Source organism: Tupaia chinensis, unplaced genomic scaffold (genome assembly GCF_000334495.1).
Source record: "Tupaia chinensis unplaced genomic scaffold, TupChi_1.0 Scaffold141887_1, whole genome shotgun sequence".
Classification (NCBI taxonomy): Eukaryota; Metazoa; Chordata; class Mammalia; order Scandentia; family Tupaiidae; genus Tupaia; species Tupaia belangeri.
Window position 1 is genome coordinate 121350 of NW_006201743.1, and position 20959 is coordinate 142308.

A 20959-nucleotide genomic window follows, 5' to 3' on the forward strand; every position below is an offset into this window, starting at 1 on the left:
GTCATGAGAACTCTTTGTTGAATAAATGAGTGGATCTTGTTCCTGCAATCTTCTCCTGTTCTTTTTATTCCTGTGGATTTTTATTACTTTAATATTGTTATAGATTAGAGAAGGGAAAAGGAGAAATGCTGTGATCATTCCCCCATATTAATCTTTTTTAAAATTTTATTTTTGGTTATACTTTTTAATTTACATTTAGTTGTATATTTTGTGGGGTACAATATAGTTTTTCAAAGCATGCATGCTGTGTGTGGTAACGAAATCAAGGATATTACCTTATTCATCATTTTCAGCATAGAACATTTTATTATGTTGTACTCATTCAGTTTTCATTCCATTCATTTTTGTGGGGGTTTTCTGTTTTGTTTTGTTTCTGGAGGATTTTTTGGTATAGGGTGCATGCACTCGCCAGAGAGACAGAAAGCGAGAAGTAACCCCCCCCCCCAGGGGGGAAGGCCATGCTATAGTCCCTTCTCCACTCTCCTTTTGGGATCTTGGGCACGCACACACATGCATCCAGCAATAGTTTAAACCACTGGGTCTGGGACTCGAACTACAGTCAACTATATGGGAATCCAGCGACATAGCCATTATGCCAACTGCTGATCCCAGTTTGTTTTTTGGGGTTTTTTTTTGGGGGGGGGGCGTTGAGTGTGTATATACACATTCAATTGGTAATGCCCATTTTTTGTTGAGTTTTCTTTGTTGTGGTATATCATTCTATAATTTACTTGTCTTAACCCCATATTAATTTTGAATCCAACATGGTTTTTTAGAAATTATTTTATTTCCATATTTTTAATCGCCAGAGATTGCTTACACTCACCAGAAAGAGAGAAAGAAGGAGAGAGAGACAGAGAGAAAGCACTCTCCAGTGGGGTGTAATCATATTGCAATCCCTTCCCCATTTCTTCACTCATTTGGATTTGGGGCATGTGGGCACACATGCCCATTTTCAAGCCACTGGGGCTGGGTCCAGGGTCAGAAGTAAAAAACCACAGTCAGCTATGTAGGAGCCAGCTTCCTTAACCACTAAGCCAAGGGACCAGTCCTAAAACTTTATGTTCACTAATCTTCCTACATAGTTTGAGTTTGAATTTTATTTTATAGAAAGATAAATACAGATAAAATAGGTTATTTATGTATTAGAATTCTCTGTACTATCTTTTAAATTTTTTTTTAAATTAAAATTTTTTTTTTTTTTGCGTGCGCTTGCCAAAGAAACAGAGAGAAAGTGAGAAATCATCCCCCGGGGGCATGGCCACATCATAGTCTTTTTTCCTCCATTCCCCTTTCAGGATGTTGGGCATGCACACACACACACCCAGTGTAAGTTTTATGCTGCCGGGTCCAGGATTCGAACCACAATCAATTACCTGGGAGTCAGTTGACGTAACCATTATACCATCTGTTGATCACTCTTTTTAACTTTTCTATAAATCTAAAGTTATTCCAGAATACAACAAATAGTCTTTTAAAATCAGAAGGAAACTAAAATATTATTTAAGCTAGTCTTTTTTTAAGAGATAGATTTTTGCTATAGGGCATATGAGCTTGCCAGGGAGACAAATGGAAAGCGAGAAATCACTCCCCTGAGAGGGTAGCCATGCTGCAATTCCTTCTCCTTTATTCTTCTCTCAAGATTTTGGCCACATGTGCACACACGCCTCGTGTGAGTTTCAAGCCACTGTGTCCAGGACTGGAACTGTAGTCGATTACATGGGAGTCCAGTGCCTCAACCACTCCACCACACCACTTCCTGGCCCAAAAATTAGTTTTTTGTTTTTGTTTTTTTTCTGTAGAGAGATTTTTGCTATAGGGTGTGTGAGTGTGAGACAGAAACAGAGACAGAAAGAGAGAAATCACCCCCTCAGAGGGGATGGCCATGCTGCAATCCCTTCTTCATTCTACCCTTGGGATTTTTGGTATCAACGCATTTTTGGTATGCACGCACACACACACACACACACACACACCCCACATGAGTTTCCGCCAGGTCTGAGGCTCGAACCACAGTCAACCACATGGGATACCAGCCATCTGCTGGTCCCAACTAGTCATATTTTTTAATGCATGTTATTCCTAAAGAAACATTTTGATATCTTCTCAAGTTTTCTCTGAATGCATTTAAGATATGTATATAAAGTAGTATCATACACAGCTGTTTTTTCTTTCTAGAAAATGAACATTTAAAAGCAATGTTACCTTTTTTTTGGAGAGGTTTTCGCTATAGGGCGCATGTGCTCGCCAGACAGACAGAGAGAGACATAGAGACAGAAAGCGAGAAATCACACCCCAGGGGGGATGGTCACGCCGCAGTCCCTTCTCCTCCATTCTCCTCTTGGGCACGCACGCACATGTGCCCGGCGTGAGTTCTAAGCCACCGGGTCTGGGACGCGAACCGCAGTCGACTACATGGGAGTCCAGCAACATAGCCATTACACCAATCGCTGGTTCCCAGCAATGTTACTTTTGATAAGACATTAAAAATGGTTCTTAGGCTACAAAACTAAGGAAATGATTGCTTAATTTTAACTCTTTTTGTCCAAACTCCCAAGACTTCAAATTGATTTAAATTGATAAAAAGTATACTGTCACAGGACCAGCCACTTACGGTGACTGGTCCCACGCGGCTAACCGAGTGGTTCCAGTTCCAGACCAAGTGGCTTTAAAACATGGGATATGTGTGCATACGTGCCAAAAATCTCAAGAGGAGAATGGAAGAGAAGGAATTTCAGTATGGCCACCCCCCAGGGGGTGCTTTCTCACTTACTTTCTCTCACTCGCTGTCTCTTTCTGTCTGTCTCCAGCAAGTGCACACACGATAGCAAACATTAAAAAATAATAATGATGACAATAATTACGCTATGACAGAGGCTTGTGATTGTGACTCATTATTTATTAATACTTGTTTTACCTAAGAAATTTATATTTTGGGGGAACATTAAGAAGATTTGTATATCCCATTATTCATTAGGTCATCCTGGAGCCCCAGTTTTAATACAGGTAATGTGCCTCAAGGCTAAACTACCAGGAGTTGGAAAGGTGGATTCTCCCACTCCAGTGGCTGTATAATTTGGGAGAGAGAAAGCTTTTTTCATATTTTTCTCCCTCCTCCTCCTAATCAATATCAAAATGTAGTATATGACTACATGAATTCAGTATGTTCGAGTTCTAGACCCATTGGCTTGGAAATCACAACAAATAGATAAATAAATAAATAAATGTTTTAAAAAAATAAAATGAATGGCACTTTGAAAAGGAGAAAGCAATATCAACACACAGTGTGGTGTTTACCTTTCAGAGGTTCAGTCCAGTTGAAAAGATGGTAATAAATAATTTTGTCATCTTTGAACAATAGAAGGAACCAAGACTAAGTCTGAACTGTTGCTCTAGGGGGTGGTGTTTAGATAAGACATTTAGTCCTTTAGCCTTTTTTTCTGAAAATGAGAATTTAGCCAGAGTTACCTCTTAGCTCTTCAACTCTAAAAGCTCTGTGGTTTTAGATAAAAACAACTGCTTCCTGAAGTAGGAAAGTCGCAGAGGAAACGAACTTGGATGTAAATGATTGTAACCAAAGTCAATGCCATTTCCCAACATGAAGACACCCCCCCACCCCCCGCCGCCACCACCACCATTCACCGCTGTTCAGGGTACTCCTTGCTTGGTGAAGATCAGTCTTGAACATATCTATCAAAACATTGAGTCTAGAGATGATAATGTGCAGTACTAACTGCTTTTTTGTTTGAGAGAGAGAAATTGTACATCAGATTTTTTTACTTTGTTTTAAAACATTTGTTGTAAGGGCCATGGGCTTGCTGTGTGTGTGGGGGAGAGATAGTACCCCCCCGCCCGGGGTGGGTGACCATGCTGCAATCCCTTTTCCTCCAGTCTCCTCTCAAGATTTTGGACACACACACGTGTGTGTCAGCATGTGTTTCATGCCATTTGATTAGGACTCAGCTGTGGATCTAGTCACCGTAACCATCATGCCACCCAGCTGGCCCTTTTTTTTGTTTGTTTTCTGTTTTTTATTTCCCCCCAATAATTGTGTGCATGAGAGAAAGAGGAACATCCTTGGTAGGGTCCTCTTTTCCCAGCCTTCCAATTCCTCAGGATCTTGGGTACCTGTGCACATGCCCGGCATGTTTTCTGGCCAACCTTGGGATCTGAACGATCGTTCATTCATGTGACTTACAGCACTGCAGTCCAATATATTATAGACTGCACAACCTAGGTTGTCCCCATACACTATTTTTAATGTACATTTTTAAAAATGAGAAAGTAAGAAATGAAACTTTTTCCTCAGTTCATCTCTACCGCAGTCCCACCCTTCCTATTACCTATAACAGGCAGTCTAAAGCTTCAGTAAAGTACTCAGCGAATTCTTCACACCACCCTTAACTACTCAGCGAGAACTTCCCTAACAACATCCCTGGTACTTGTTGACAGCTGATAGAAAACCTTTGTGGTTGAACGTAACTATAATTTGTGAGTAGGGGCATATGGTCATCATTTTAAAAAATCTTTTTATTGGAATTTGGTGGATTATATTAAACTGAAGGCTACTAAGGAGCAAAAGCATAGGGAAAAATTTTGGTCTTAGCACATTAAACTAACATGTTCCGCCCTCTCCTAGGTTTTAGTACTGTGTATATTTTTCAGTTGTGCCCAACCCACCCCAGATCATTAAACCAAAGAGAAAATAATAGGTTACTAAACATTGTAATATTGGAGGCAAGGTGTAATTAAGCTTTGAATGTTTTGTTTGTTTAATTTTTGTTTGTTCAATTGACGTCGTGGAGAAGGCTGAAAGAAGGATGCCAATCTCTAATTAATTGTCACTAACGCAGTCTTAAAAGTTTTAGTGATGTTAAACTTCACTTTCTGCCCTTAAATTGAATGTACACTGACTATGTGGGATTCTGCTAATTGGGAAATATACAGTAAAATAGAGAAAATTGGAATAGACTCTTTTATCAATATAGAAACTTGCTATAATATTAGAATACCTATTGATTAAAATATTAGTAAACAAAATCTTGTTTTCTCCCAATGCAGGTATATGTAGCATGCCAGTTGCTACCTGCTTTACCTGGTTAGTTTAATAGCCACACTGAGCATCACAAATTTTGAGAAATAGATGGGATTTTATAAGTTTTTAATTTTGGAAAGTCTTTCCGAAAGGCATCAGGAAAGAGACTTTCAGAAATTTAGCCCAGTCTGAAAAAAGTAAGCAAGGTAGGAGGAGAAACGTACTTGTGAAGAGTTGGAAGTATTAGCCTGATCAGCTCACCCAAATGTCTGCATCAGGACTTTGAAGAAAGGAAAAAAATGGTGAAATTGATAAAGGTGAACTCTAATAGAAGATAAAGATAGAGGATTACTATGGAGCAGTTAGGCAAAATTCAGTACATTGTTTTTTCCTCTCACCTGACTTTTTCTTTTAAAAAGCAGTGTAGTTTTAATGGTAGCTAGACTGCCTACTTCTCATTTCCCTTTACATGTTTTGTTTTCTTTGGAATTGTTCATCTCTAACCAGATGAATCACTACAGTGTGTCTTGGTTGTGCCTTACATAGATGATTAAACACACTGAATGACCTGTGAGCTCACTCTGATCCTACTTCAGGGCCTGTCTGGCCATTGATTAAGGTGATCAAAGGTCAGGTTTGCGTAGATAACCCATATGAAAAGAATAATCAGAAAATGATTATCTTTCCCATTTACTTTCTAATGCCTAAAACAGAATAGCTTGGCTTATATTTCCTGATAAGACCTGTCCTATGGGGTACTGGGTAGACTTGGTTCTCTAATATGCTAATTAACATCATTTAAAAAATGACTTACTTATAGTCAAAGTGTAAATCTTTAAGTGGATGGTCAACTTGCTACTATGAAATGTAAATGTAATTGTTTTACCTTAAATGTCAATATTTCCAGTTTTAGAGTTTAGGGATTCTTATTTATAAATAACATTTTTTGCCCATTTAAGTGACAGTAACATATCTGAATAATTAGCTTTAATAAAATAGTGATTTTTTAATTTAGCCCCATCTGTATTTGCCAAACGTATTGGTTAGATCAGTCAGAAGCCACTTATTGAGTGTCTGCCGTGTACACACTACTGTAGTGTAAGGAAATTGAAATTGTCAACTTAGGGATTTGTTAAAGGGATAAATGGAATATTTTAAGCGTTAAACTCTTAATTGGCATTCAGGTCTTGCCTTTATTAACAGTTCTGTTGTGTACAAATTTAATGTGAGAGAAAAGCTGTGACTTCTGAATGAAAGGCATTTACATTTTTGTATTCATTTGCCTGTTTTTGAAAATAATTTTTATGAACTTATAGCCCATTTTAAAAGACAGTATTTCACTCCCTATTTTGTTCATCTTGTTATTAACTACTTAAGTTTGCAGAATCTGACACTGTTATAGCATAAATACTTGGAAAGAAAAAGTGTTAAAGAAGCTCCTTTATTACAATATCTACAGTCAGGCTCTATCTATTACTTTTTGGAATAGCACCTTGCTAATTAGGGCTAACAGTATAATTATAAGTTATAAATTGGCAAGTAAATAAAGATAAAAACTATTTTGTCATAAAAACTTGTATTAATTATTTTTGGCAAGTATCCAGTTTCAAAGGCATTCAGGTTCTCTATATTTTGCTTAGTTTTGTTTATGGTTCCCATGCTCCATATGCAGCTCTGTATGTATTTCATACATGAGACAATATTTGAGGCATTTAAAACTTGACATCATCCAGCTGATAAATTTAATTAGGCTTAGAATGAAGCCATTGAATGGGATATAGCTCTAATAAGGAAAAATTGGGGTGGGTAGGCTGGGAATATATATTTACAATGTTTCATGATATTTGATCATTATAATTGCTTAGGAATTAATATGACTTATTAGAAAAAAGAAAGAAGGAAAGAAAATACACTCCACACCAAAATAAAAATGCATTTTCTTTTGGAAAGAACCACTTTATTTTCCTCCTTTCTTTTTCCTTTTTCCTTTTTTCCTTTTTTTTTTTTTCTTTTTGTTTTAAAGATATTTGGGCTATAGGGTGTATATTTGCAGAACTACTAACGTCAGAACCAATATTTCACTGTCGACAAGAGGACATCAAAACTAGTAATCCTTATCACCATGACCAGCTGGACAGAATATTCAATGTAATGGGATTTCCTGCAGGTACACATTATGTTTTTGTTTTTGTTTTTAAATCACTGTTGTTTAAACATAGATGTTTTCATTAGAAAGGTGTATATTTTCAGCTAATGAAAGCTACTCTTACTCTTTTCTTTGTTTTTATGAATTGTAGTTATCAAAGATCCACAGAAATGTACAGGATTTGTACATTTCACATATTAACATGAAATATTTATGGGTTTCTGAACTTGAGGAGTGTATTTTTTTATTTTATTTTGCTTCCTGTTTTGTTTGATACTTGAAATGATAAAATATTTGGATATATTTATATTCTGAAAAGTGCCCTAGTTCTTACCAGTAGAAAATATAAATAAAATTTAGTGGTAGGAATTTTTTTTTTTTTTTTTGACAGTACATATAATAGTACTGCTACTTGGCATTCGAATACAGATTCTGAACCATATTTCCAGATAGGGCCCTGAACAGAATCACATAATATTGAATAACAATATTTTTGCTCTGTAATCCTTGTTCCTATAACACTCAGACTGTGAATGAAGGTCACAGTGCTCCACAATGAGTTAATGCACCGTTTTACAACAGAGGCCCAGTTTACAGGTGTCCTATCACTGGAGCTGGAGCTCTCCAGCTCATACCTGTCCCTAGATATGCCAGAGAGTGGTAGTTCTTCAGTCACCAAAAAGTGCCCAGAGGACCAGAACAATGAGAATTTACTTAAAGCACCTAAATGTCTATTAGGTTGTTGGGAAAGTCATGACATATTCCTCTGTGTAAAAATGTGTCATGACTTTCCCAACAACCCAGTGATTAGGCTAGTCAGGAACTTAATGGAAGTACTTCTTATAGTAATATTTCTTAGGTCACTGTAACTCGAGACTCACACAAATATTTGAGAGTTTCAATTTCACATTCCTTTGTAAGAGTGTTAATTATCAATAAATGCAGAATAACCACACAGATACTGACTCCAAAATTGGCTGACATTTTTGGAAAACCACTTTGTTGTGATGGGAATTTCATTTATACACTAAATACTTAATGAGTATCATGTGCTGGGAACTGATTTAAGTGAAAAATAGTGCCAAAAGATATGATTCTTGCCCTATTGAAGATTACATTGTTTAAATATTTCAAAAACAGGTTTGGTGTGAGTAGAGAGGAATGGCTTTTTCTTCCTGCTTCATAATGTGCTCACCATTTCTGACGCCCAAAGGGAAAGGAACATGGCTTATGACCATAGGTGGGAATAGTTAGGACCTATATCACAAATGATCTTAATAATGTGGTCTAACACTTAGGGTAGGTCTAGTTTATAGGGAACCTTGAAAAGCAGACAGCAGAGTTTAGATTTAATGTGCTAGAGAATGAGATCCTTAAGTTCTTGTGTACTGGAGCTATGATGTATATCATATTTTAGGAAGATTAGTATGGCCGTGATAGGTCAAAAACTCAAGGGAGATAACTGAAGTCAGAGAAACCAGCCATGGCTGTGGCAGTAGTGTAGTCATAAAGTGTTAATAAGACTGGAGAATAAAGGGCAGCTATGTGTTTTGTGGAAGTGTGTGATTGAGGAAAGACTAAAAGATTGTCTCAAGATCTCTAGCTTGAGAAAATGACAAAACAGAAAACTTGAAACAAGGAAATAATTAAAGAGAAAATTCCATTTTAGAATCTAAGTATATATTTATTTTACAGTATGTGATGTCCAAAGAGTAGTTAACAGATATTTTTACAAGTGAGTTAAAAGAAAAGGAAACCTCCGAAGGCCGTATGAAAGCTAAAGGTACCATTAAGCTACCGGGTACAGGGCTGTGGACCTGGAAGGCTGTCAGTAAAAGCACCCTGGCAGTGATGGAGAAAACAAGTTAGCTAGCCACATGTCACTTAAGCAGCTCTTATGTCAGCAAAACTAACTGAAACATCTTGGAACTTAGCATGTTTGTTAGCTGGGGTTGTTTTGGGTAATGTTATTGAAACTAGCCAAGGTACCTAATGTACTGGGTATCCTAGTTATATCATACCCAATTCTGCTGTAAACAGTTATTACTGGTTACCTTGATAGCTGATAAAAAGACATGTATTTAATAAGGTGAAAGGAGGGCTATATCATAAGAAGTGTATTAAAGTCACTGAAGTTTCGAAGAGATCCTAGATTCCTCATTGATGAGTTTGGGTTGCTAATTTAAATGAGAAATTTGGTGGAAAGGGGGAAATAAGTAGTTTTACTAATAGAAATAGGACTGTTTAATAAAAGAAATAAAAATGCCTATTTATAACTTATTTCCCCTGTAGTGATAGGAATTGAGGCAGCTTACAGTGAAACATAATGTAAAATAGGCAGCTTAAAATTAAAAACACAAGCAAATACCTGAAGCTATACAAGAAATAAGAAATTGTATTTATATTTCAAGATGTTTGGGCATTTATTTGAAGTGGCTGGGCATTTATTTGAAGTTCAGGCTTTCATAGAGGTTAGAAGTGTAGGAAATGTAATAAAAATTGGGATAAACTTTGTTAAAATTCATGAGAATAGGAACGTAGGCAACATAAAAATTTATCAATGTATTTCACAGATAAAGATTGGGAAGATATAAAAAAGATGCCCGAACATTCAACATTAATGAAAGATTTCAGAAGAAATACGTAAGTTGGAAAGAAAACAGACTCACTACTAATTTTTGCCTTTTCAGAAGATTCAGTATTATATCAAATAGTCGGCATAATAGACTATTTACCATAAGATTAAAAAGTATTGTACTTATTTACTCTTGTAAATATTTCTTATGATTACAATCTTTATTTCTTGAGATGTTGAAACAATGGTATCAAAAGGGTGACTAATATTAACAGCTGATATGAGAAAAAATTGACTCATTTCTTTCCATATTTACTACTTTCTGGAAGTTAGACTTTAGTGGGAAGTATCATAGCTGAAGAAATAAGGGAAAAACAAAAACAAAAACCGTTCTGATAGGCACTTGGCTACCGATCTAGGCTGTGTAGTAATTTTAAGCAAGTTTCAATAGAGAAGAATGACTAAATTTATTTTACTAACTTACAAAGTTAGGGGCTGGGAAAGTCCAGTTTTTAGATTGCTAACAAATGTAGTTAAGCTAGCTGGAAAGCTGAGTTCACTCAAGTGTTGTTTCAAATAATTAAGGTACAACTTAGGCTGTTCAGTAAATGTCATTTATGAAATTGTTTTGCGCTTAATCATTGATATTCATTCAGAAGTGACCAGTGTGGCTATTGAATGAAACATAAAATTGATTTAATGCTATTCTTTGTATGTTACTCATACTATTTTCAATATATACTTTATATTGGTTATGATCAAAATATAGGTTGAATATCCATGATCCAAAATGCTTGGGACCAGAAGCATTTCACATTTTTTCAGATATTGGAATATTTGCATATACTAAGATTTCTTGGGGAGAGACCCAAGTAGAAATGTGAAATTCACTTATGTTCTAGCTACACCTTATACACATAGCTGGAAGGTAATTGTATACAGTATTTTTATATTGCAGGGATTTGACCACAACCTATCACATGGAGTTAAGTATAGAATTTTTCAACTTGTAATGTAATGCTCAAAAATTTCAGATTTTGGATCATTTGGATTTCAGATTGTTCACATCAGGGATGCTAAACCTGTGTCTCTTTTAGCCATTGTAAATTAACATCAGATTTAATATAGATATTTTATAGTATTTTTCTTTCAGGTATACCAACTGCAGCCTTATCAAGTATATGGAAAAACATAAAGTTAAACCAGATAGTAAAGCATTCCACTTGGTAAGCTTTAGATAACACTATTTATGAAATGCATTTTTTTCCCCTAATTGACTGAGGCTTTTTTGGGCTTAATATATGGTTTCTTGGCTCTCTGAGAGGGCTTTAAGGATGAATACAGAGAAATCTTGTTGGTGCATACCAGTAAAGGCATCAGAATATTTGTTTTCTCAAACCCATAGCATGGTTTGACAACTAATGTTTGGTTGAATTAGATTTCCTAAAGGTAGTTATTGTAACAAGTCTGTCAAGAATATTTAAAAATTACATTTGTTTTTTATCAGGTATTTGAAAATTTCAAAAATATCAGAGAAGTATCAGGAAACAATCCTACCATTCAAAAATAATTTTACAGATTATTTGCATTTTAACTATTTGAAAGATTGTTTATAAAATTTTTAACTCCTAAGATAGTTCTTATAAACTTGTGTTAGAAGTCCTTCAGTTAGAGTGTCCAGGATTTATTTGCAATTTCTGGAAACTGAGAGGTGCAGCATTTATCAGTGTGTCGTGGAAAAATAAACAAATCCATGCATTAGCAAGATAATTTATTGATACTGTATATTCAACTGTTTCAACTTAAACTTGTTTATAGTAAAAATTTTCATTGTTAACATGATAATTTAAAATTTTATCTAATTTCCTAATAAAGGTTTATAACATATAAAATTAGGGGAATCTGAGGAATCAGATTCTATTTGACTTGTCTTAAAATTATTTTAATCCTTATTCCCAAGTATTCTTAAACGGGAATTCTTTTACCTTGAAAAGGTTAAACTTTCCTTTGTTGTCACCAGGCCACTTGCCAAACAAACATTATTTCCATTTCTGCTTCTACTTTTTTCTTCTCTCTCTATTGCTCCTGCTTCTGTGTCTTTTATTTATTATATCATGTCATATTGTGTGTATTTCATATCTTATCAGCAATTTAGAAACCTGTGCTTTACCTATCGTTACCTCACAAAGTACCAGATAATGGTATACTATAATGTACTTACAGGACCCAGATTAGAATATTAAGTTACATCTTTCAGAATTAGAAATTTATTTTTTTCTAATGAAATAATTGTAGTAGACTAAAAGTCACCATTTGGGGGAATTACTCTTACTTTCCCTAAATTCCTTCTACTCAATATATCTGAGGCAACCATCACCAAAGAAACTCTAGAGATACACCTACCTTGTAGCTTACTGTCTTGTTTATCTGAGTGACTGTCTTAACTGTTGGTCCTCTTGGGTGGTCTCATCTGAAAGCACTGTAATTCAGTTAAAACTGTTTGTATTTTAAGTAGCAAATCCAGGCCCTTCCTTTTAATTTTCAAGATAAACTGTGCTCGTCTGGACAGTGGTGGTGTCCAGTTGGTGACCTGCTGTGCGGTTGCTGAAACAAGGGTGGCTGGCATTCAGTCTCCAGTCCAGCCTAAACAGGCCAGCACTAACTGGGAGGCCGAGACTTACAAATATACCCCTTTCTCCCTCTTTGCCGCCTTTTCACTCTTTCTCATTAAAAAAAGGGGGGGGGGCGGCTTCCACTGAAATATCACATTATTAAAGTTAAATTTTCATCTCACTAATGCAGTATTTTATCTGCTTTTTAAAACACTCTGTGTCCTGTTAGGCTCTAAAATCTATCCCTTTCATTAAGTCTCAGTGTGCCTAGTAGTTCATTGGTTTTCAGATGTGAACCAGTCCAACAGCACTGACTGCATTAGCATCACCTGGTCACTTGGAAATACAGGCTCTTGCTCCTGCCCAGACCTACCAGTCAGGAACTCTGGGGGTAGGGCCCAGCAGTCTGTGCTAAGCAGCCCTCTGGGTGATTCTGACACAGACTGATGGTTGCAAACCACATTAGATCAGTGTATACACACAAAAAACCCACCTTAAGTGGTCTCCTAAATTACATGTTAAAGCCAGATATTCTAGTCCATAGTGCCTCCAATGAAGTACATTTTAACTAAAAGATACAGAATCATCACATCAATGTGACATTGCCATATGTAGTAATAATAATAATTTCTTTCCATATTTTGACTCAATCCTGAAAACAAACCTGTGATAATAGGTACTATTTTTAATCTCTGTTTGACAGATGGAATTACAAAGAGGTAAAGTAACTTGTCCAGTGTCATTTAACTGATAAATATTGAGTTAGGATTTGAATTAAGCAGTCTATTTCCAGAACCTCTACCTGTCACCACAACTCTGTGCTCACAAGTGTGTATCACTGTGTTTACACTAGTGCAGCAGAGCTTTTGTGAAGATCTGCATCTCACAGTAAGGGTAGCTACTCACCACCTATGGCTCTTGACAATTTGAAATGTGACTGGTGTATTAGGAAACTGATTTTGTTTGTCGTTGTTTTTGGTAACTTGTTATAGGTTACATGCACTCACCAGAGAGAGAGAGGGGGAGAGAGTAAGTGATCACTCCCTAAGGTGTATGATCATGCCACAATTCCTTCTCCATTCTCCTCTCAGGATTTTGGGCATAGATATACATGTGTCCAGTGTGGTATTTTCAAACCACCAGGTCTGGGACTTGAACTGAGCAGCCAGCCACATGGTATCCGGCTGCCTTAACCTCTGTGCCACCTACTGGCCCCAGAAACTGATTTTTTTTTAAGTTTAATTTGGTTTGAATTAATTTGAATCTAAATCTGAATAGCTCCACACAGCTACTATACTGTTTGTTACAACATTTTTTCTCATTTAAAAAAGAGAATAGAAAAAAGTTAGTTTTGTTCTAAATTGGAAAAAGCAGTTTAGATAATATAGAAGAGAAGATCATTGTTTGAGAGTCAGAAGACATACATGTAATCATTTGTATGAGAATCAAGTGAGATAATGACATGTATTATTGGATTGAGTAGAACGTGAATTACATTAAATTTAATAATTGGGTTTTGTTGTCGTTATTTTGGGTGGCTAAATATTCTTCAAATTGTGGTGTGGTTATCCTCCAAATTGTGGTGGTGGTTGTCAGAAAAATACGTACCTCCCACGTAAGTGCTGTGAAAGGTTAACTGTGAGAACTAATGTAGTGATGTTTTTATGATGTATGGTTTCAGCTTCAGAAGTTGCTTACCATGGACCCAATAAAGCGAATTACCTCAGAACAGGCTATGCAGGATCCCTACTTCTTAGAAGACCCTCTTCCTACATCAGAGTAAGTGGTCGATTTCTTAACTCAGTAACATGATGAAATTTTGGCGCATGCTTTTCTTTTAGTTGCCAATGCTTTTACTTTTATACAATAATTTTTATTATTTTACATTCAATCACTGTATATCATTAGAACATACAAAGTGAATTTTCTCAGCATGAATATGCTGTATATTAGTCCAGAGATATTACCGTAACATTATCCACAGATAATTTTCTATTTTTGTGTTCCTTAAATTTTTTTTTTTTTTTTTTTGGAGAGGTTTTTCGCTATAGGGCGCATGCGCTCACCAGGCAGACAGAGACATAGAGACAGAAAGCGAGAAATCACCCCCCAGGGGGATGGTCATGCCGCAATCCCTTCTCCTCCATTCTCCTCTCGGGATCTTGGGCACGCACGCACACGTGCCCAGTGTGAGTTTTAAGCCACCGGGTCCGGGACATGAACTGCAGTCGACTACGTGGGAGTCTAGCGACATAGTCATTACTCTAACTTCTGGTTCCCAGTGTTCCTTAAATCTTTTGCCTCTTTTTCCCCTTGATTCCCTCCTTCTTACCCCCACCCCCATTTCCTGCCCTCCTTCCACACTGTTTGCTGTTGCTGTCTGCACTGTCCACAATTATTTTCCATGCTTTTATACCTTCCAGTCTTTAAGTTTCTGCCATAGAGTACAGTCATTCAGTAAATATCAAGTGGGGTCACACAGTGCTTCTCTTTCATAGTCTGATTGCTTCACTTAGCAGTAAGTCTTTCATATTCATCCACTTTGTATCAAACACCGGGATCTCATTTTCCATGACTGAGTAATTTTCCATAGTGTATATGAGCCACACTTTTTCAGTTCATTCATCCGTTCATGGACATTTGGGTTGATTCCATATCTTAACAATTGTGAATAATGCTGCAGTAACATGGATGTGCAAGTGTTTTCCCAGCTGAGTATATTCCTATCCTTTGGGTAGGTAGCCAGGAGTGGAATTACTGGATCATATGGTGGTTCTATTTGTAGGTCTTTGAGGAACCTCCATATTATTCTCCATAGTGGCTGAACTAATTTATATTCCCAATAACAGTATAGGAAAGTTTCCTTTTCACTACAGCTTCACCAGCACATATCATTCTTTGTTTTATTTATTTATTTTGAGGGTTGTTTTGGAGGGGGCATAGGACACATGTACTCACATCTCCCTTCTGATAAGGAGTGTTGAGCATTTTTACATATACTTTTTGGCCATTTGTGTGTCTTCCTTCAAAAGTTGTTTGTTCAGTTCATTTGCCCATCTTTTAATTGGGTTGATTATTTGAGGGGTGGGTAAGCTGTTTGAGTTCTAGTATATTCTAGTTCTCAGTCTCTTATTTGAGGCATAGTTTGCAAATGTATTCTTCCATACTGAGGGTTGTCATTCACTCTAATTATTGGTTCTTTTGCTGAGCAGAAGCCTTTTTTTTTTTTTTAAATAGGTTTTTCCCTTAGGGTAAATGTGTCCCTAGAGAGAGAGACAGATATGGTGAGAGGGAAAGTGAGAAATCACCTCCTAAAGGGGAATGGCCGTGCTGCAATCCCTTCTCCTCCATTCTTCTCCCAAGACCTTGGGCACACATACACACACACACTCAGCATGATTTTTCAAACCACCAGGCCCAAGACTTGAACCACTATTGACCATGTGGGAGTGGAGTGCCATTTGCTGGTCCTGAGCAGAAGCATTTTAACCTGATGTAATCCCACTTATCTAGTCAATGCTAAGTCACCACTCTCAGATGAGGACCCAAGGAAATCCTGTGACAAAAAAAATGAGCTCTTCTGGTGAAGTGCCATTTGGGGGGTTTCGTAAAGGATCACATCAGTTTCAGGAGTAATCCAGTTACTCTGTGACAGGTTGATGATACTTGCTATAGCTCCTTAGATACTGAGGTTGCTTACTGCCTGCAATTACAGTTTTGTGCTGCTATACTATCTTTTGTTTTAATGTAGTAGGGAGGATAAAACAAAAATTGCCTTCGAGTAGTGACATAAATTTCAACTAGAATCTATATTTTGATTGTAGTAATAAAAAAGTGATGGTGAGATAAAAGAAGAAAGTCGAGTCATGTTAGGTGATGATTATTTTACATAATGAAGGGCCCTCAGATGGCCAGCTGTAATCTCACCAGTTAGGAGAAAAGATTCATTTTTGTCGTGGTTGAATAAAAGGGTCTTATATTCACAAATATGGAGACAAAGCCCATTTTAAAAGATTAAAATGAAAACCACCTAAAGCCAGCATTTGAAATATTAATTAGTGTACCAGAAATTATTTGTGTTTTTCTTCTTCTGAGCAGCGTTTTTGCCGGTTGTCAAATCCCCTATCCAAAACGAGAGTTTTTAACAGAAGAAGAACCTGATGACAAAGGAGACAAAGTAAGTATCAAAGTACAGTTGACAGCTTCCTGTTTCCTGAATGCTTCCCTGACATTTTCTGGCGTGGCTGTTCTTTGTTCTCCTCCTGAGTTGAACTTTGTTTCTCTGTTTAACCAATTGAGAAGAACCAGCAGCAGCAGCAGGGCAATAACCACACTAATGGGACTGGCCACCCAGGGAATCAAGACAGCAGTCATGCACAGGGACCCCCGTTGAAAAAAGTGAGAGTTGTTCCTCCTACCACTACCTCAGGTGGACTGATAATGACCTCAGACTATCAGGTATGTCAAGTGTATTTTGTGTTGATTTGCCACATTGTTGTTTGCATATGGTCCCATAACCATGGGAAAGTGAGGTGTAATTGAGGAATACTGACCTCTGTGTACCTGGAGAGATATACTGACATTAGACACTATTATCGGAGAAAGATAGTGACAGTGCTATTGTAGGGAAGGTTTACCCTTTTGACCTAGACGGATTTGATCCAGGCAGACTTGGAAAGATCAAATTCAAATTATGGCATTTATTTAACTCTGTGACCTTGGACAGGTAGTATAACATCTCTTGGCGTTAGATTTTTCATCTATAAAGTGAAACCCTAAATCATTTGTTGTCAGATTAGACATGATGTATCTTAGTACCTAGTTCAGTAGGAGCTTGATAACTACTATCTATTATGTTCAAACCATAAACCATAGTGATTTAGAACACACACCTTAAAATCCATGCCTGGTTACTTCTCTGTAACCTTGAGTAAGTGATTCAAACATTCTCAGTTTCCTCACCTGCGGAACATGGGTAGTAATAAATGTGAAGTTGTAGTAAGGACTAAATGAGGTAATGTATGCTAAGGTGCAGTGACAAGCATGACTTAAGTGCTAGATTATAGCAATTATGTTTATTATTTTAATATCAATAAAACGCTTAGTAGCACTCATAGTATTTAGTAAGTGCTTCTGAAGTGGTAGTGGTACTGCAATAACCATAGATTTCTGAGTACTTATTATGTGCCAGTTATTATACCAAGTACGAAATATACCTTATAGTTGTTATAATGACTCTGGAAAGTGAGTGTTACTTTGCCATTTTGGGAAACAGGCTCGTAGCGTTAATGGCTATGTTGCTGGACTCCCATGTAGCCGACCATGGTGTGAGTCCTGGACCTGGCGGCTTAAACTCAGGCCGGGTGCGTGTGCGTGTGTGCCCAAGATCCCAAGAGGAGAATGGAAGAGAAAGGATTGCAGTGTGGCCAGCCTCCCTGGGGGGTGATTTCTCACTTTCTGTCTCTCTGCCTCTCTCTTTCTGGTGATCGCATGCATCCTGTAGCAAAAACCTCTCAACAAAAAATCAACTTAGACCTGGTCACCCAAGGGGTCAGTGGCAGGCCCAGGACTCAGGCTTAGAGCTGACCCAAAAAATTGCTATGTTGCCTATTTATGGATCTTATCATCTGACATTGCCAATTCCTGTGCGGAAAGTTCTGTTTTGAAAATTGAATACCACTCGCTTTCACTTCTGCTTATTCTAATCATATTCCCAGTGATACTGGGTTTCTGTTTAGGAAGAATACTGAAAACCTGGACAATTATTTACTGATAAAAAAGAGGTCTTATGAAATTGTTACAGTTCCCAGAGCCCACTACTACACTTCAAGAAATTAGGTATAGGTTGCACATCACTAAACAGAAATCCAGAATGCTTCTAAATCTGAAATTTTGTGAGCGTTACATCCATGTGGGGAAAATTCCACCCATGACCTTATGTAATGAGTCTTGGTGAAAATGCTGCAATGCAAAAATATTGTATACAATTACCTTCAGAATATGTAGCTAAAGGTGTATGTATATGAAATAAATTTCACGTGTAGACTTATTTGGGTCCCATCCCCAAGGTGCCTCATTAGGTATATGCAAATATTCCAAAATCTGAAAAAAATCTCAAACTCTTCTGGTCCCATACTTTTTAGAAAAAGAATACTCAACCTGTATTACCTCTTTTCATTGATTATGGAAGTGGAGTAGCCCACCACATCCTCAACATCATTGTCTGCCCGAATAGTGTTGCTCTACTAGTTAGCTCAACACAGAAACCAAGGATGGACTTCTGTGGGAGCTGACATTTGTCGTAGCATCTTTTCTCTTCCTTTGGATGGGAAGAATGCATCTCTCTTGGCTCAAGAATGTGTTAGTGCCCTAAGGTGATGGCATCCTTCGAGTATAGCAAGGCAAGGCCCTCACCTTTGCTTCTGCAACCGAGAAAGGCGTGCTGTACTGCTTTGTTGATCTTGTTGTGGCTGGTTTTTGTGGGTGTTATCAAAAGAAGTATTTATGACTCTGCAGTTTCATGTGTCCACTCTTTAAATTTTTAGTTTTGCTAAAATTGGCAGAATTTAGAATTACATGACCTACTAAATATGCTTTGAAATAGAGAAGCGATGAATTATGGTTAGTGTTTTCAGTTAGTGTTTGTCTTGGGAACCAATAATATGAGAGAAAATTGCAGGATTGGAAATAGTAATATAACAGATCAAAATTACAGAACTCTAAACTCTATCACTGTTCTTTCCCTTGCCAGTTTTAAATTGAGAATACCACTATTCTTACATTTCAGTGACTATATTTACTTTTGTATATAAACTTGTAGCAGAAAATAAGATTCAGTAATTTAAAAAGCATAAAAATATATTGATGCCCAAGAAATTTATCCTGTGATACCTTTCCTTGTCATATTCATTTTTATCCTTTAGTCATGTGTATGTTGGAGGGAATTTTTGTTGAAGAAACTAGAATGTAAATTAGCTTTGAATTGAATGTGTACAAGTTCTTGTGTAAACATCTCAAGCAAATTTGTTATTATTTGGCAGTAGACACAAAACAGTGTAAAAAGGGGGTTAGTGCTATAAAAAGAATGTATTCAGTTAGCAGTACTTCTTTTTTTTTTTTTTGAGAGGTTTTCACTATAGGGCACGTGTGCTCGCCAGACAGACAGAGAGAGACATAGAGACAGAAAGCAAGAAATCACCCCCCAGAGGGGATGGTCACGCCGCAATCCCTTCTCCATTCTCCTCTCGGGATCTTGGGCACGCACGCACACGTGCCCAGTGTGAGTTTTAAGCCACCGGGTCCGGGACGCGAACCACGGTCTACTACGTGGGAGTCCAGTGACATAGCCATTACACTAACTGCTGGTTCCCGGATAGCAGTACTTCTGTCTTTGCCTAAAGCAAAGCTAATGTGTTCAAAGATTTGTTGTTTTGGTTTTTTTTTTTGGTTTTTTTTTTGTCTTCTTAATTCTAAAACCAGTACATACTACAAAATTTTTATATCCTTGTCCTTGATCACGCATAGGCCTTGCTGTCTTGGGGTCTAGCTACTTCTAGAAGTACCCGAGTCACACTTGTTCCTCCTGTCCTTTCAGCGTTCCAATCCTCATGCTGCCTATCCCAACCCTGGACCAAGCACATCACAGCCACAGAGCAGCATGGGATACTCAGCTACCTCCCAGCAGCCTCCACAGTACTCACATCAGACGCATCGGTACTGAGCGGCCTCGGAATCTCGTCAATGCACTGTTGCTAATGCTGCAGGGCTGACTGTGCAGCTGTCTGCGGGAACCTGGTCTGGGCCATGAGAATGTACTGTCCAACCAACCGCATCTTCGAAATGTCCAGGAGCCAAGTTCCACCACTTTTCACAGATTGGGGTAGTGGCTTCCAAGTTGTACCTGTTTTGGAGTTAGACTTGAAAAGAAAGTGCTAGCACAGTTTGTGTTGTGGATTTGCTACTTCCATAGTTTACTTGACATGGTTCAGACTGACCAATGCATTTTTTTCAGTGACAGTCTGTAGCAGTTGAAGCTGTGAAATGTGCTAGGGGCAAGCATTTGTCTTCGTATGTGGTGAATTCTTTCAGTGTAACAACATTATCTGACCAATAGTACACACACAGACACAAAGTTTAACTGGTACTTGAAACATACAGTATACGTTAACTCAACAAAATAACCGAGACTCAAAATGAGATTATTTTGGTACACCTTTCTTTTTAGTGTCTTATCAGTGGGTTGATTCATTTTCTACATTAATCAGTGTTTTTTGACCAAGAGTAATGCTTGGATTTTTTTGAAAGTACAAAAAGCCACATAGTTTTTCCAGAAAGGTTTCAAAACTCCCAAAGATTAATTTCCAACTTCTAAGTTTCTTTTGATTTTCAATCTATGACTTGACTGGTATTAAAGCTGCTATTTGATAGTAATTAAATATGTTGTCATTGATATAAACCTGTTTGGTTCAGCAAACAAAACTAAAATGATTGTCATAGACAGTGTTTTATTTCTCCTGTTGGTGTTGCTGATTTGTGAGCATGCTTTAAGATGAGAAAAGCATGAATGATAACTTCCTTAAAAAGGTGCGGCA

At 37.3% G+C, this 20959-nt stretch overlaps 1 protein-coding gene across 1 annotated transcript in view; it reads left to right on the forward strand.

Moving 5' to 3' along the window:
* CDK8 (cyclin dependent kinase 8) overlaps positions 1 to 20355 on the forward strand; it is a gene marked incomplete at its 5' end in the record, with an annotated part of 129915 nt that extends 109560 nt beyond the window's left edge. Inside the window, 7 exons of the mRNA XM_006163280.3 lie at positions 7059 to 7202; positions 9755 to 9824; positions 10910 to 10982; positions 14050 to 14147; positions 16467 to 16545; positions 16671 to 16826; positions 19963 to 20355. Coding sequence (XP_006163342.1) covers positions 7059 to 7202; positions 9755 to 9824; positions 10910 to 10982; positions 14050 to 14147; positions 16467 to 16545; positions 16671 to 16826; positions 19963 to 20088 — 746 coding nt within the window. The remainder of the gene's footprint in view (positions 1 to 7058; positions 7203 to 9754; positions 9825 to 10909; positions 10983 to 14049; positions 14148 to 16466; positions 16546 to 16670; positions 16827 to 19962) is intronic.
* Positions 20356 to 20959: the final 604 nt, after the last annotated feature.